We start from the raw sequence: 17,500 nt of genomic DNA, 5'->3' as shown, positions 1-17,500 counted from the left end.
TTATACTCTCACTCTCATTCACACATTGACCGCTTTCTCGCGCGCTTGCTCTCTCTCTCTCTCTTTCACTCTTTCTCTCTTTCTCACGCGCATGCACTCACACAAGGACGCACACACGCGCACACAAACGCAGGCACACGCACACAAACAAACGCACGCACGCACGCACACACACACACACACACACACACACACACACACACACACACACACACACACACACACTAACTGGGAGCAGCGCAGCACTTGCCTGCCCTACTTTCGCATCTTCACAGACAAAAGTGTCAAAGGGAAGGGCGATCTCAGGAGGAAATTCGTTGACGTCCAGTACGTTGAGTGTGACAGTAACCTTGTTGGATAGGAGAGGGTTGTCTGCAGAATCAGACAAAGCAGGGAAAAACACATTATACAAACAGAAATGATTCATTGTTATGAATGCAATGTTTTACAGAAACTTGATGCACGCACGTTATGATGCAGCAGTGCCACTCGGTGTTTGTACAAGAAAGTACAAGCCTCAGTCGTTGCACATACAATACTGCATATGTGCTACATCTAGTTTCTTAAACAGATAATTGATATATACATTATTTCTACTGGCCAACAAACAGGAGATACAATAGTAATTAGTAGTAATTATTATAACCACGGTCGAGCGCAGACCGTAAACATGACTGACAAGGCAGATTATCAAAGGACAAAAATGACTAATGGGTACATTAGCCTTCCTGAATACCGTCTGGATGATAAAAGTGATTGGTTACACAGATACATTATAAGTGATTTTAGATAATACAACAGTTATCGTAATTGTGTGAGTTGCTGTCCATGGTGTTGAAGTTAAAATCATATTTTGGAAATTCCACTAGAGGGCGCCAGATACTCTAAGGAGGATTGTATGAATCTCTGGAGATGACAGAGTTATGTCAGAGATGGCCATATTCATAGGAAACGATTTTCCTGTTTCGATTTAATCAAAGTAACAATCAAAAGAACATTCCCTACAATGCTGAGTGAGCAAATAATGTTGTGTGAAATCCTTCCAAATGATTTGACGTGTGTGTTTTCACAAAATCTACATGCGTGGATCTTTCGTGGTGGCACTTTCCTTGTGATCTGATTGGCTACCCTGTGTGCCCCCCAATTATCTATTGGCTCTTAGTGTTGTCAATCATTGTGTGATCTGACCGGATAAGTATCCATCTGCTTGTAGCTGCAACTAGACCTTCTCTCCGAATTGTCGGTGACAATTTCTAAGTTATTGAGAATTGCATGTATGTATGAGTCACAACAATGTTTGTCAAACTACTGTTACAATTAATTGGGTTTTGTTTGTATGGGAACATGTTCTTAAACACTTATTAGACTAATGTTAGCTTTTTAAAAGTCAGCATGGACTTGTTCATTGGTAGTAGCTAACTAGTTAGCATTAACTAGCTAGCTTTCAGTTTAAGGCACAAGTCTCCACTTTCGCGCTGTTTTGCGACATGAATTAACAGGAGGTACACGTCACTTCTTGCTTTTAATTGTGTTTGTAGACTACTTTTGATGGCAGCTTGGCTTACCCAAGTGTTTGTTGTTCTATGTTAATTCAACATTAAGAGTCGAGGAAAGTAGCATTTTCAGTCACTTAAATTGAAGATGCGAATAGAATAAACAAGAATAATTGCTGTGTACTTCTTCTCCAGGCAGACTTAATGAAACGGAGGAAGGGAGATATTCAAGACGACTTCATTCTTCAACAGAGGTTTGAGAACCACTTCTCTGAATGATGAGAAATGAGAAATTCCACTGTGAGAATCTATTGACTGCTACTGCTTAATTCTGCTTAAGACTGATTACTATACAGAACACTTAAGATGTTTATACTGTACAGAGTTTAGCACTAATTAGGCTACTGATTAAGAGTATAGGATATTGTTGTTATTGTTCTCAATTTCACTGTGAGAAGAATGTATTGAGTTGCAATAATATGTGAACATTGACAGTGCTGTAGATAGTGTTATTCGTGCACAATACATTGCACCCGCTTAATCTGCCCCTGAGAGTCTGCTCTAAGGGAGGCTGGTGGAGGTAGAAAACAGAGGACAGGTTCATCGTAATGCATAGAATGGAATGAGGAAAGGCTACTACAACCACGTTGCACTAAGCAGCGCTCCAGAAGATCTGTTCTGCCTGCCACAATAAGACTGTTGACTCCTCCGGCTGGCTTGATCAGGGTAGTGAGAGGCAGGCTGGGGATGTTAATTCATACTAGACTGTTCTTACTGTGTGTTTCACATGTCTAGTTTGTTCTATTGTCACTTTATTAGGTACTCTATTGTCGTCGTCCCCCCCCCCCCCCCCCCCCCGGGGACCAATACAGTACCTATCTATCTAATGAGGAGTCATTCCATTCCGCATTACAATGAGCCTGTCCTCTGATTTCAACCTCCACCCGCCTCTTCTGGTGTGCAGTCTACTCATCAAATTCAAATCAAATCAAATGTTATTTGTATAGTGCATTTCTTACAAGATGCAACTCAATGCACTTTACTCATCATACTGTATGTTCCATTGAGTGTGTTCTAGTACTTGGAGTTTACCAGTCGAATTCTTGATCCACATTTGCATGGTCCTGTACAGCCCTCTGCACCCACTGGTGTGATTAACATGTTAGTTGTATCCACTTTTAAAGACGTCAAATACTGTTCATCAGTTCTCATTAACCAACTAGCCACTGTAGAATTTCTGTCAAATAATTCAGGAATGATCTGTTTTAAGCAGTAAGGAGAAACCATTGATACCTTGAGCATTTAAAAAAAAAGATTAATTAATATATATTCCTCATGACAGAGTTACTGTAAATGTAGTGGAGGCGATTTGGAATCATGCACTCCTAATGAGGCAGCCCTTGCCTGCGTAAACTCAAGTGTCGCACACAGACCTTGAGGGTGTCCCCTTGGCCTAATCGTAGACACTACTTGTGTCTTCCACGTGGAGACCTGGCTTCAAACCCCACCAGTCTCACACATGCAGTGAATAAATTAATTGAAAGAAATCTTCCTCCTTCTAGCATTGTGACTGCCAAGGGTCCCTGGTCCTAGCATAGATTTATTTTTCTTATGATGGCTGATAGATAGATGATTCACTTACTTAGACAAATGTATTTGTCGCTGTGGATAAAGGCGTCTGCTAAATACCAGCAATGGAAATGTAGTCCATACAGTACTTACTGACTTTGGTGGCCACCACAGAGATGTTGTGTTGTGAGACAGTCTCTCTGTCCAGGAGGTCGTTGGTTGAGATGGTCCCTTCCACGGTGTCGATGTCAAAGCAGCTATCAGAGTCTTTTCTCCACTCAATGGAATACCTGTATCATAACAAAACATGCTTTCTTGTTAGATTGAAACCAGTGGAGGTAGAAATTAGGGATGCTCCGACCTGGATTTTTGGGGCCGATACCGATCACCGATTTTTTTCCTCAAGATCAACCGATACCGATACCGATTTTTTTTTTAAATACATAACTGTAGGCCTACTGACTGGATAGCCTACATATTTTTTGCTTTTTAGACAAAAGTTTTGATCCATTAGGCACCAAGCAAACGCAGACCCATTTTTATGGCATAGTTAAAGTCTGGCCTATCACCCAGTTAGGGCCTGAAGCCCAAGTCAGTGATATGGCTGTATAAAAGACATCATAAACGTGGCCTTCATGGTTTACATACTGTTACGTCCTCCTATGTTTTCTGTTCAGTTATCTGTCTTCCCCAGGAAAAAAAAAAAAAAAAAAAAAAGATCGTTTTTTTGCGATCGGCCATTTTTGCCGATCACCGATCGAGTCATTTGGAGTGAAATCGGCCGATTTAAATCGGTGGCCGATAAATCGGAGCATCCCTAGTAGAAATCGGAGGACGGGCTCATTGTATTGCATGGAATGAGGAATGGTATCAAACACACAATTCCATTCCTTATTCTATTCCATGCATTACAATGCACAAAAGCCCGTCCTCCCATTTCCACTTCCACCATCACCTTTATATCTCTTAAGCAAGACTTTGTAGCTTAAACTAATCTCTCTCTCTACATTATGAGACATCAATATAACTTAGGCAGTAGCTATAGTATGAAAGGATAGAAGAAGTTAGATGTAGACCAAGAACAGGATAGACACAGCAGTTGATTCTAGGTATGTGAGTGGCTCTCGTTAGGGTTCCTCAGGGGGACTCATCAGACTGTGTTCTAGAGCGAAATGTTCCAGTGAGTCTATGTCCCAAAAGAACAATGACAAATGTGCATGTGTGTAAAATATTAAATAGCCAACAGAGAGGCAGCCTTTTAAGCCAGGTGAAAATGACTACCAAGCTATCAAATATTTATCACAAAAACACTTGGGCACAAGCTGTTGCACTGTATTCCCTGCACGTCAACAAAGTAGAAGTCAGATGAGGAAACTGCCTCATGTATTCTATTCTGGTCTATTCTATTGAAGAACTGCAGAAAAGCAGAGTCATGGGACAGCATGACATGACTCAAATACCAAAGTGAGTTGCTATGAGGCAATACAGTATGTGCACCTTTTCTAGGTGCCATCTGTAGAAAAAGGTGCCATCTAGAACCATAATTGTTCTTCCGCTGTCCCCGTGTGTCCCACCTGGCAACTGCACCGGCAAGGACGCAGAAGGGTGGTGTGTACGACCCAGCACATCACGGGGTGTGAGCTGCCCGGTCTGCAGGAACTACTGTATATGACTAGCAGGTGCCTCAAGTCCCTGAAGGTCATTAAGGACCCAGCACACACACACACACACACACACACACACACACACACACACACACACACACACACACACACACACACACACACACACACACACCCATACAACAGCCTGTACCTCGAGCAGGAGGCACAGGAGCCTAAGAAGAGCTTTTTTCCTCAGGCCTTAAGACTGCTTAACAAATGACACATACTATCCAACTCCAGTGCGACTAACCCTAACCCTAAATGTATACCTTGAGTGTATTATGTAAAAGTTGTTCTTTTACCTTGAATGTACTATATAATTCAAGGGTTTTATACATTTTTTAAAATATATTTTCCTTCGCCTCTTATGTTTTGTTATTATATTCTATATGTCTAGGTTAGTAAAGGTTAGCTATTAAAAGTTTGTATGCACCCTAGGTGGAACCCCCCCCCAGCGAAAGTATCTCACACGATTGTACTTGTATAACGGTCAAATGAACATCTTTGAATCTTGAATCTTTGAGTGTTCCATGTAAAACTCTTTTGGCTTCCAAACAAACACAATCAAGCGCAGTGTATGTTATATTCATATATACTACGGGTTATGAAGTATTTCAAGCGTCTCCAGATACTATTCAGACCCCGGTCTGATCGTCACCTGACGGCGCTGCTGGTGGCGTCCAGGTCCTGGGCCGTGACAGAGCCTATGATGGAGCCCAGGGGCGTGTCCTCGTACACGTCCATGGTGTAGAGGGGCGCCGTGAACACGGGAGGCTCGTCCACGTCCAGCACGTTGACCTTGACGGTGGCCGTGTCCTTATATGGCCCCAGGTGGAGGAAGCGAGCGTCCAGGTGTCCGTTGGACGCCTCCACCTTAAAGGTGTACGACTTCTTAGTCTCGTAGTCCAGACGCTGGGGGAGGGAGGGAGGGAGGGAGGGAGAGAGGGAGAGAGAGATGGAGTGATAAACAAAGATATACAGTACCGTACTTTTTTTCTTTTTCTTTTCTTTTTTTTCTTTAATAAACATATTGTTGAAAATTCTATATCGATACGTAAACCACGATCATCCAAAAGATAGGACACAGTATTCCAGATTCAGTAGCCCTGCGGACGAACACACTACAGTACGATGCGCTAGCTGAAGATGGTGCTCAGGGATTTATAATCATCTCACTACCCGTCCTTTGTAACCAACCACCTCTCCTCAGTTTAGTATTCTCTCACAAGAGGCTTGTCTTTGATATGGAGATGTGCCCGTTGACTGCACCGCAACACTGAGACGTCCAAACAGAACCAAGCCAATTGGTTTTACTTCACTCTAACCATGGCAGATTTCCCCTCCAGTTTTGTTTGGGCTGACTTTGAAAAGGGGTGTTTTGAGTCGCAGTTTTTTCCAGGGCACTTTGACAACCTTTCAGCGTTCTAATAACCGTCAATCATCCCAGGTGGGTGTTGATAGCAGAGCAGAGTGTTCTCACTGTCAACAACACACACACACGCACACACGCGCACACACACATACACACAAACGTGCGCGCGCACACACAAACGCATGCATGCACACACCCACACACACACACACACACACACACACACACACACACACACACACACAACCACGCACACACACACACACCCACCCACCCAGCTGGATATCTGTGAGAGTTTGAGCTGCCACCCTGCTGATTAGATGACACCCCAGACAGAACACTCTAAGTGACAGGAGCAGGAAAACAAACATATGTGTGCGACATCAAACCCTGCTGCATTTCTGTAGTTTACCTGTTAACAGTCTGGATATTTAGGCACAACCTCTCCTGATTGGATGTATGTATGTGACAGCAGCTGGTGAAAACGGGAACAAGTCTGCAACCGACTTGTTCCCTCTTTCACCAGCTGCTGTCACATATGGCTGAGTGTATGAGTGTATGAGTGTTCCTGTGCTCATATCAAACATACTGACAGGTTACAGATCAGCATGGGCATCAGCGAACCCCCTTAGGGCTCCATTGTCATGCCGTGTGTGATCACCCAGGATCTGATGTGACAGGTGGGAATTGAACCCAGATCTGCTGCATGGGAGACCTAAGCTTAGCCATTATGCCAAGAGGTGGCCCTCGTGGAGGTTACATGTCTCATGTTTACATGTATAAGTTAAGTTTTACATGTCTCCTGCAGAATCACGAGAGAGTGACTCAAAACCCCCTCCGGAACCTAGTATGTGCTTTAGCTAACATTATTTTGAGTTTTTTTTTTTTTTTCATCGTCATTTCATCCCATGTACAACGACAGTCAGACTTGGATAAAGTTCTTGTCGCATAGGGTTTGGAACAGGGGAGGCCCGGTGGAGGTAGAAATCAGAGGACAGGGGCTCATTGTAATACATGGAACGGAATGAAGAATAGTATCAAACACGTGTTTGGTTTGATAGCCCTGTTTGATACTATTCCTCATTCCGTTCCGTGCACAAACAAACAAGCCCCCGTCCTCCGATTTCTACCTCCACCAGCCTCCTCCGACAAAAAACCCCTACGACTCTGCACAATGTGAAACGTCTCTGGAGATGAATCGCCTCCTTTGTTTGTTTGGGCCTCGTACCGCCCACGACACACCCACCACCACTACTGCAATATGCGCTCGTCAGCAACATTGAGGTGTTAATTATCATATTAGTGGCCAACTCCTGTTGCTCTTGCTTTCTATATATGCTGCTTCATACTTATTTTTTGTGTGAGTCATCTGGTGGGCGTCATTAACATTATCCCCTAGAGAATACACAGGAGCAGGGGAGGCTGGTGGAGGTAGAAATCGGAGGACGGGAGTCATTGTAATGCAGGACGGGAATGAGGAACGGTATTGGTGTGTTTGATTCAACGCATTACAATGAGCCCCGTCCTCTGATTTCTACCTCCACCAGCATCCCCTGCACAGGAGGGATAGCTCCCCAGCTACCCCACTGTATCTAGTTTCGGCTAGCTCTGCATATTATGAATGTATATCATCTCCAATATCTCCTTAAGGGGCGGTTCAGGACTTGAATGTATAAGTTAGTAGCGGCTTTTCTAACAACTCTGAACCATGGATTACAGTTTCTCCTGACTCATAGGCTTCTCTTCAGGCTACACCTTAACTGTCCCTCCTGAAACTTCCCCATCCCCCTGTTCACTTTCTCTACTGTATATTAAAAAAAACTATATTAAAAAAACTAAACAATAAAAAAATCCTCCTTCTTCTAGTATTATGACTGCCAATGGCCCCTGGCCCGAGCAGAGATTACTTTTCTTGCCATGACTGATGGATAGATGATTCACTTATTAGACAAATGTATTTATTGTAAGTTGCTTTGGGCGTCTGCTAAATGCCAAAAATGTAAATTTAAATGTCATAGAGTACTTTCAAGGTAAGGAACCATCTGACTATAAGACGAAAAATCCTGAACCAACCCTGTAATATCAAAACACGTTTAATATTTGATTTTGCCCAATCCGCATTCCACCCATGAAGTAGGATCTTGCATCTTGACATTTTCTCTTCTTTGTATAGTCTTGCATCTTGACATTTACTCCTCTTTGTATAATGTGGAAGGCTATCTGACCGTGGGAGTGCCTATATTGTGTCGTGTGTAGACAGCAGAAAGCTCTGCTTTCTTCATTGATTAATAGTACTGCTTAACCTATTCTCAGAAAAACACACTGTTGGCCGATACAGTACCTGAACTTGACAAGAACAGCAGAGGTAATTGATCATGTGATTACATTTTCATAATTTAAAACAGAACATGGGATTGAATGACCTTGGAAATGTAGCACCAGTATAACACCAGTGGTAACCCAACATAATAACCAAACTGAAAAACTGCCTACTACACACAGGTGTACAGCAGTGGAGGCAGAAATCAGAGGACGGGGATCATTGTAATGGAATGAGGAATGCCATCAAACTTGATACCATTCCTCATTCCGTTCCTATTACAATGAGCCCGTCCTGTGTAGTCGGCAATTTTTCAGTTGGGTTCACTTTCAAGCTGAAACTAAATCCCAACAGAAATCGGCAATATAGAAACTAAAGCCCAACAAATTACCCAATTTGGAAACCAAGTGCTATTCCGCCACAACTTCTCGCACAAACACACATAATGGACTCAATTTGAACCCAATGCAGACGGTTAACCTACCTATCATTCTACTATAATCTTTTATTTTGTCGGAGCCGATTATCCCTTGAACCCATTACTGCTCCCAAATCCTCTTACCCCTGATAGGCTACTGTAGCCAGGCTTCTCTCAGACTGAGCCTCTAAGTGTAGTAGTAGCTGAAAGTCTTGTCTCAGCAGATTCTCCTCCTAGTCCTTCAACACCTGGTCCTTCACAGCAGGGGAGGAGAGAAGGTAGCTCGATATAGATGTTGTGTGTCTGTTGTGTGTCTGTGTGTGTGTATGTGTGTGTGTATGTACCACCTGGTGGTTCTGTAACAGCCTATAGGGGGTCTCATCTAGCACACCCACTAGGGGGTCTCATCTAGCACGCCCACTCACACACACACACACACACACACACATATGCACACACACACGTATGCACACACATACACACACACACATACACATATGCACACACACACACACACACACACACACACACACACACATTGCATGTATGTGTGTGTGTAGAAGGGGCGAGATAAGAGACACCTCTCCCTAGTCTATACCACCTGCTGATCTCCAACAGCTAATAGGGGGTCTCACCTGGCACTTATAGACACAAGCAGACACACAAGCACACACACACACAGTCAGACATATGGCGAGGGTCTTTGCGATTTTGTGCTACCTTTCAGAACCTCATAAGTAGCTCACAGTAAGGGGTGTAATAGGCTTTATGACTATCATTACTGAGGCATTTCCACATTGCGCTCTAAAGACATTCAAATTGCTACAGCACAGTACTAACCCTGAGATACACAAGAGACAACTCTTTAAAAAAAAATCAAAAATAAACTTTAAAAGCATTTGCCAGAACATTTGGTGCAACTATGCACTTACTCCACAGTACTGTATATGAAGATAGCTGGGAGTGGGAGTGGGAGTGGGGTAGAGGAATGTTAATGTAAAGACGTGTTTGAAGAAATATCTGGTTGCTGCGTTAAATCAGGGGCCAGCAACGATGCACTTACTGACAGAGGGGGAAAGTGTCATTAATTCATGTTTCTGTTACTGTAGACATACAAAATGGGCACTTTGGGCACTTTTGTTGGAAAACTAACAGTATCATGAAGCTTTTCGAGAGAGACTTGGACAGCCAGTCTTTCCTTCATGGCTGCTCATACTGTGCTTATATATTCTGTACTTACTATGAACCTCTGCTGAAAGGACTGATGCAAAATGATGTATACGTGTATGGCCCACATTGTGTGCTTCCCAATTACGTACTTTAGTCCACAAACGTCATTTCGGACCTCTGTCCTACCTTCTTGAGAACGATGACTCCTTCCTGACTGTGTCCGTTGGTGGTGATGTCGAACATGTTTCCCTCGTCGCCGGGGACGATAGAGTACTCCACCTCGGCGTTCTTCCCTGCGTCCAGATCGTGAGCTCTGATCCTGCCCACAGCTGAACCCACCGACGACATCTCTGGCACCCGCAGGTGGAACACACCTGTCATACAACACGCAATCACAGATATGGTCTCAGTTGAGCATGGCGCTAACAACGCTTAGGTTGTTCGATTCCTGCTGGGACCATATATCCTGAAAGATGTATGCACTTACTGCAGTGGATAAAAGTGTCAGCTAAATCTATATAGGCATAGTAGATATCTGTCAGACACTGGTGTAGATCTGACAGGAGTTAATTGGTATGGATAGGCACCTACATACATGACTGATACATGGCCTGTATGATGATAGTGTATATAGATAGGTGTAAGTCTAACTATGGATAGGTGTAAATAGCAAGGGTACACCTTGTTTGCCTTGTTACCCCATATTGATTACTATACATCTATTGAATCGTATAGATGTGACAGCAGCTGGTGAAACCGGGAACAAGTTGCCAACCGACAGACCGTTTTTTAGACTTTTATTCTGAAAGATGTAGATATATTTCGATGTTGTTGAAAATCAATGACACACTCGCGAGTCAAGCCAAAATATTGCAATGCAATGGCTTCGGTGAGTAATCCCCACTACTATAAAAGTCAAGAATAAAAGTCAGAACAATTTGATTGGTTGGCCAGCTTGTACCCGCTTTTCACCAGCTGCTGTCACATATATAAAGAAAAGAGATTTCTGGAGGGAAAGTTGATCCCATCAAAGATGCTTTATCTGCTGACGCATTTCAGAGCGAGCCTTCTTCATCACGCTCGCACGTTTCGGAGCAAGCCTCTTTGGTCATGCTTTGATGATGGAGCTTTCCCAGAAATGTGTCAGGGAATAAAAAATGCCCTTGAAGGGTTCAGGTTGCCATGCAGAACCTATTCTCTTTACATATACTTCACATTTCATGGACTGAGCACCCCGTCAACGCATTAAAAAAATAATAATCGAACTTTAGACCGCCAGCACATTCCAGCAATCTATTGAAACGTCTCAGATCAGTGAATAATGTGAATAATTAAAGTGAATGATGTGGCCAAGTGGCTGCTTGAGAATCCTGTAAAAAAAAAAAGCACCGGTGTTGTAAAAGGCCTTGTGTCACACCCACTTTTAGAGAACCTCGGAGGGTTGTCGTTGACGTCGCTCAGGGTGATGTTGATGGTGGTGGTCCCTGCCAGCCCCCCCAGCTGTCCCCCCATGTCCTTGGCCTGGATCAGCAGCTGGTATACCTCCTTCACCTCACGGTCCATGTTGGGGAGGGCTGTCCTGATCACTCCTGGACGCGGACAGAGAGAGGATAATGCATGTGAGGGAGAGGGGAGAGTGTGTGTGTGTGTGTGTGTGTGTGTGTGTGTGTGTGTGTGAGAGAGAGAGAGAGTGTGTGAGAGAGAGAGAGAGTGTGAGAGAAAGAGAGAGAGAGACAGAAATAAAGTATGTAGGAGTAGGGGAGAGTAAGAGAAGAGAGAAATCGTAAGATGTAATAAGAGAGAGAGAGAGAGAGAGAGAGAGAGAGAGAGAGAGAGAGAGAGAGAGAGAGAAAGAAGAGAGACATAGTAAGATGCAATGAGAGAGAGAAAGGGGGAGAGAAGGAGAGAGAGGGGGAGAGGGGAAGAAGAAAGAGGATAAGATGAGCAGTGACTTTACAAGAGATTGTTTCCCCTTTGATGTACCTCCAGGGAACCCAGAGAAGAAGAGGTGGATTCGGTATTACGCATTCATGAAACCACACATTACACTGTGTAGGAGGTCATAAAAGAAACGCCTTGTACAGTGGTGCGAAGTCACCCTTGAGTGCAGAGATTTTTTCACCCTCCACACAATATTCTTAGCCCTAACTGTTTCTCTAAAAAAAAGGATTATTTCTATGTGTCTACACTAAATCTATAGTGGGAATGAAAGGGTCCCCGTAGGCTAATGTTTCACTGCACTTCATTATACCATCCCAGGCATCGCCAGTGACTGTGACCTCTTTGAAATTGAATAATTTTTGGGTACTGTTTGTTCCAATATTCACACTGTAGCGAACCATATATAATCAAATCCTGTGCTGAGAATGCTTCCCGCTTTCTTGTTATCCCTATCCGATTCGCAACGTGAGGACGAAGAAACAAGACCTTTCTCCATGTTCTCGTGAATTTTAATTTCCATGTTCTCGTGAATTTTAATTTCCATGTTCTCGTTTAAGGAGGCAATAAGCAACAGACGTTAGATACTGTACACTGACTGCGTTGGCCATGCATGCTACGTAGCGTGCTAGCGTGGAAGTTGAAACACAGAACTTTGCTTTTGAATGATCCTTTATTTTTGGAGTGGGGCAGTCCCACTGTTATATTTTTATCCTAGTGGATAGTGATAGTAGAGAGAAAGACAGGAAAGTAAGGAGGAAAGGGAATATCACCAGGGCATGGGCCGGATTGGAACCCATGCTGGGTATATGTGTGCACTGTAGGAAGACTAGTGGTGCTAAACCACTGGACCACCTCAGACCATGAATGGTCCTTTATTGACCTCAGGGTCCCTAATTGACCTCAGGGTTGTGATCTCACCCGTTTTGGAGTCCACAGAGAAGTAGGGCTGTCCATGGAGCATGCTGTACACGATCCGGGCGCTGTTCCCGTACGTGGGGTCGTCTGCGTCCGTGGCAGTCACCTGCATCACATATGTACCTGGGCCATAACAAAAACACAGCTTGAAGTATTGTCATTTAATTTGTTCAGCGTGGGACATGAACAACAGTGTGGATATAGATCAGGGGAAGCTGGTGGAGGTAGACATTCGAGGACAGGCTCATTGTAATGCATGGAATGGAATAAATAATGTTATCAAACGTGTGTGCTTCCTCATTCCATTCCATGCATTACAATGAGCCCGTCCTCCGATTTCTACCTCCACCAGCCTCCCCTGGTGGATATAGACCATTCTTACTGTTACAAATGTAATTAAATGTTCCATTCTGGTATGTGGGCCTGCATGAGCAAAAGGCTCATATATGACTGGCTAATATACAGACGGTTATATTATCTGATGTGATTCAAAGTGAAACACCATCTCTTGAATATGCTGAGTTGCTGAACGATTTCAATGAAAGACTTACAGTACTGCAGGAAACTACTGTGTCCTAAGTCCCCCATCCAACTCAGAGCTGTTCGGACCCCAGATGAGAATTAAGAGATTATGGGGTTTTAAAACCTCACTGTTAAATTAACTTTGAGTAATGGCATTTAGCAGACAGATGGATGGGTGGAGTTTTACTTAAGATATGTCACCAACCAGATGAGTAAATTATTCAATGCAGGGAAATCACCAAATATGCACACAAAAAAAGCAATCCTCCGTAAATTATGTTATATCCTGGCCTCATTTCCGAGAAAATGAAAGATTATCGTGCAGCAGTTGGCACTTTTGAGCCTCAAATGAAGTTGGAAAGCGTTTTGGCGTCTTCTGTAGACTAAGCTGATGATGTCTCTATACTGTACGTGGTTCATTTTAAATGATTCAGAGTAGCAGTGTGTGTGCAACTTTCTCCACGGTTGCTTTTTAGTTACAGACTCAAACCAAACCTGGGTCTCTCACGTGGAAGCCCCGTGTGTCTACCATTAGGCCGAGAGGACACCCTCAAGGCTACCCAATATTCTAAATCAACTCCGCTACACATGCCCGCTGCAAAACAGCCAGCTCTCAAAAACAAGAAGAAAATGAATAAATTAGGGGAGATATTATGTAGAATAAGCAACATTTTCTGTCAACAGAAAAGGAAGATTTCACTAGCCAAGATTTTCGTTAAAGTAAAACTTAATCTTAAAACTAGTGCAGTCAGACAAAAATACTGTACTATAACGCCAGAGAGTGTGTCAGTGTTACTGTATGAGCGTATATATATATCTAACCTCCAGGGGACATCTCAGGTACGCTCGCCGTGTACGGACCGTCCAGGAACCTGGGCTCGTTGTCGTTGATGTCCTGGACCTTGATGATGAACTGGGACTCTGGCTCCAGGGGCCTGCCTGTGACCAGGTCGACGGCCTGGGCCCGGAGCGTGTAGAAGGACTTCTGTTCTCGGTCCAGACTCACCAAGGCGTGGATGTCCCCCGTGGTCTGGTCCACGGTGAAGATGGAGCCCACCCCTTCCCCGGAGAGAGTGTACCTCACCAGGCTGTCGCCCTGGTCCATGTCTGTGTGGAGCTGCAGAGAGAGAGAGAGAGAGAGAGAGAGAGAGAGGATACATTCAAATATGTTTATTTGTTCGCCCTCTCAAGACACTATGCTGCATTTTATTTACCTTTTCTTTTTTTTCCTTTTTTTGTGACCTTGAACTATATGGGGCTGTGGGAGGGTGGGTGGTTCTTTTCTTTTGTTTAGTTTTTTTCTGTTACAGACACTTTGCCACGTCCTTCATTTAATGAACTGACCATGCCTATAGGTTTTTGTCTTCCACACGAGAGACCCGGCGTCGAACCCCAATGCGTAGTGGAAGTGGTTCGGTGGTTCAGAACCACTCTAACGACTAGCCTGGCGACTAGCCTAGTCATGCGTGAGGAGACCGAGCTAATAACCAAGGCTTTCCGATAGTGGACTAAGTATGTCTTCCATCTGGGCACAGTGGGCAGGTAACCCGGGCTTGAACCTATGACCTATTTACCCCCTGCAGTTAACCAACGCGTTAAACCCCCCCCCCCCCTCCACACACACACACACACACACACACACACACCTCCATACTTAGATGAATGTCGGCTGCGTTACAAATGCATTAAGACAAGAAAGAGTTTACCTCATGCATGATTTAACCAGAGACTGAGTGCAGGGAACAGTCTCTACTCAGCTATGAAAAGCCTGTGCACAGTGTACATCCTCGCCTTGTTACGGTCGCTGTCACAGGCCATAAGGCTCCAGCCCCGTTCCTTTTACCGGTTTGTTGTTGTTGTTGTTGCTGTTGTTGTCGTCGTGTGTTTGAATCCCAGATTGACCCTTTTAGCGGACACACACACATACTGTGTTGTGTTGTGTTGTATTAGAGCTGTGGCTTTAGCCTCCGCCGCAGAGTTCAATCAGAGAACCCATTAGGTTACCTATCGCTATGAACATCCCCATAATGACCCCATAGAGAGAGACTCATCACTTAGATAGAATCATCAGCTAGAGTCATCAGCCTTACATCACTGATAATCCACTAGCCACAATAGAGGGAGAGTATAATGCATTATAATGAATCTGTGTATTGTATAAGTACCGTATGGATAATCCATAGGTCACAACAGAGGGGGAGTATCCGATACGAGGCACGATAACGACTCAGCATACTGTAGTAAAGTACAGCATCGTATGAATAATCCATGGGCCACAGCAGAGGGAGGACAGGTTCATTGTAATGCACGGGACGGAACGAGGAACGGTATCAAAGAAGGTATCATGTTTGAAACCATCCCTCATTGCGTCCCCTGCATCCCAATGAGACCGCGCATCCTCTGACGTTTTCTCTCCACCACAGCGGTTACACAGCGCAGTGACTATGGGAAGCGGAGTAACTTAGCGACTCTGCATCCAGAGAACTCTGAACGCAAAGAAAAAGCCTTTGATCAGGAGATGAAGAATGGCTTTGGATAAACGTCTCCCGCTCACTAGTGTGACTACCCCCCCCCCCCCCCAACAACCCTGAATGAAAGAGAAATCGAATCAGAGTGATCTGCGTCCAAAAAAATAACAAATCGTCAAGGGGCACAAAGAACCACTGACGTTGTCAGATTGGCTTAACGACTTCCCCCTATAGTGCTTCTTTTGAAAACATTTCTTAAGATCACACCGCGGAGAGTCACACGGATCAGGGTGAGGAACGGTGTTCATGCTGGGCTGTTACGAGCGCGGGCGAAATCAGCCTTATCCCGGGACTAATGGTTTATTCACAAAGGCAGTGAATTGAATGTAATCAGATCAGAGATGTGTGCGTCGCGGGGCATAATTTCCTCACGTTGTTTTAACGTCGGCTCACTTTGCATAACATGTGTCTCACTTGAGGATTCATTTGGGATGACATTCTTGACAACTGTGGTTTGTAGATAATGAATATTAAAATGAATCAGATACTGATGCCATTTCCTGGGAAGTCACAAGAGACTCCCCATTGTCTACAGCAATAACAGAGGAAGGCATATACAGTATTTTATTTGCATATTTTATGATATCAGCTTTTGATGCCTGGGATTGCTGGGGTCCTGAGTACGGAGGATCGAACAGTGTCGATAAGCAGGGGTCAATATTAGGCTCCTACAGTATCATCACTTACTACGCTTCTATTTAGCTGAATCCATACGTATAAGTGGTCCCGTTTGCTGTAGTGTGTACAATGAAAGACACACACACACACACACACACACACAGACACACACACACACACACAGACACAGACACAGACACAGACACACATACACACACACACACACACAGACAGAGACACAGACACAGACACACATACACACACACACACTGTATGACAGATTAAAGTACTGTGTGGATGAGCTATAGGGTTATACTAGGGCATCCTTCAACATAATGAGTTACAACTCTGCCATTTAGCAGAATCCATACACTTAGGCATAATTGATACAGTAAGTGGGCCCATTTGGTGTGTAGTAGCCACACACATGCGCGCGCACACACACACACACACACACACACACACTGACACACACACACACGCATTCAGAGACATGCGTGTAATAGTCACACACACACACACACACACACACACACACACACTGTGTGACAGATGAGGGTGCCATTGTAAAGGTCACCGAGAGCTAAGTAATGGGGGTAAAGAGGAAGTGATATATGCACACTCAGAAGGGCAGGGCAGGATGTGCTCTCTTCTCCTGGCGTGATTGAAACAAACGATGATGAGATAAGATGATGCATTTTTGCCATCACCACACAAAATCTAAATGTAGCATATCCCCTGGAGGAGTAGATGGAAGGGTTGGGGTTAGGCTTCTGTGAATAGTTCTATGGTTTTCTATAGCTCTAATAGTTCTATGGTTTTCTATAGCTCTAATAGTTCTATGGTTTTCTATAGCTCTAATAGTCCTATGGTTTTCTATAGGTCTAATAGTTCTATGGTTTTCTCGTCGTACACCGAGAAAGGGGCGGCTGTGGCGCAGGAGGTAGAGCCGGCGTCTAATGATCGCAAG

The 17,500-nt window shown here is 44.1% G+C and overlaps 1 protein-coding gene across 1 annotated transcript in view; it reads right to left on the bottom strand.

The window, feature by feature from the left end:
- Positions 1 to 17,500, bottom strand: part of cdh12a (cadherin 12a) — a gene marked incomplete at both ends in the record, with an annotated part of 27,567 nt that overhangs the window by 6,938 nt on the left and 3,129 nt on the right. The window contains 7 exons of the mRNA XM_080546907.1: positions 251 to 372; positions 3,216 to 3,352; positions 5,385 to 5,638; positions 10,193 to 10,380; positions 11,428 to 11,595; positions 12,866 to 12,985; positions 14,207 to 14,501. Coding sequence (XP_080403033.1) covers positions 251 to 372; positions 3,216 to 3,352; positions 5,385 to 5,638; positions 10,193 to 10,380; positions 11,428 to 11,595; positions 12,866 to 12,985; positions 14,207 to 14,501 — 1,284 coding nt within the window. The remainder of the gene's footprint in view (positions 1 to 250; positions 373 to 3,215; positions 3,353 to 5,384; positions 5,639 to 10,192; positions 10,381 to 11,427; positions 11,596 to 12,865; positions 12,986 to 14,206; positions 14,502 to 17,500) is intronic.

The sequence above is a fragment of the Nansenia antarctica genome (genome assembly GCF_963989245.1).
Source record: "Nansenia antarctica genome assembly, chromosome: 16".
NCBI classification, from domain to species: Eukaryota; Metazoa; Chordata; class Actinopteri; order Argentiniformes; family Microstomatidae; genus Nansenia; species Nansenia antarctica.
Note: the sequence above shows the minus strand (reverse complement) of the source record. Positions and strands in the feature narration are given on the sequence as shown.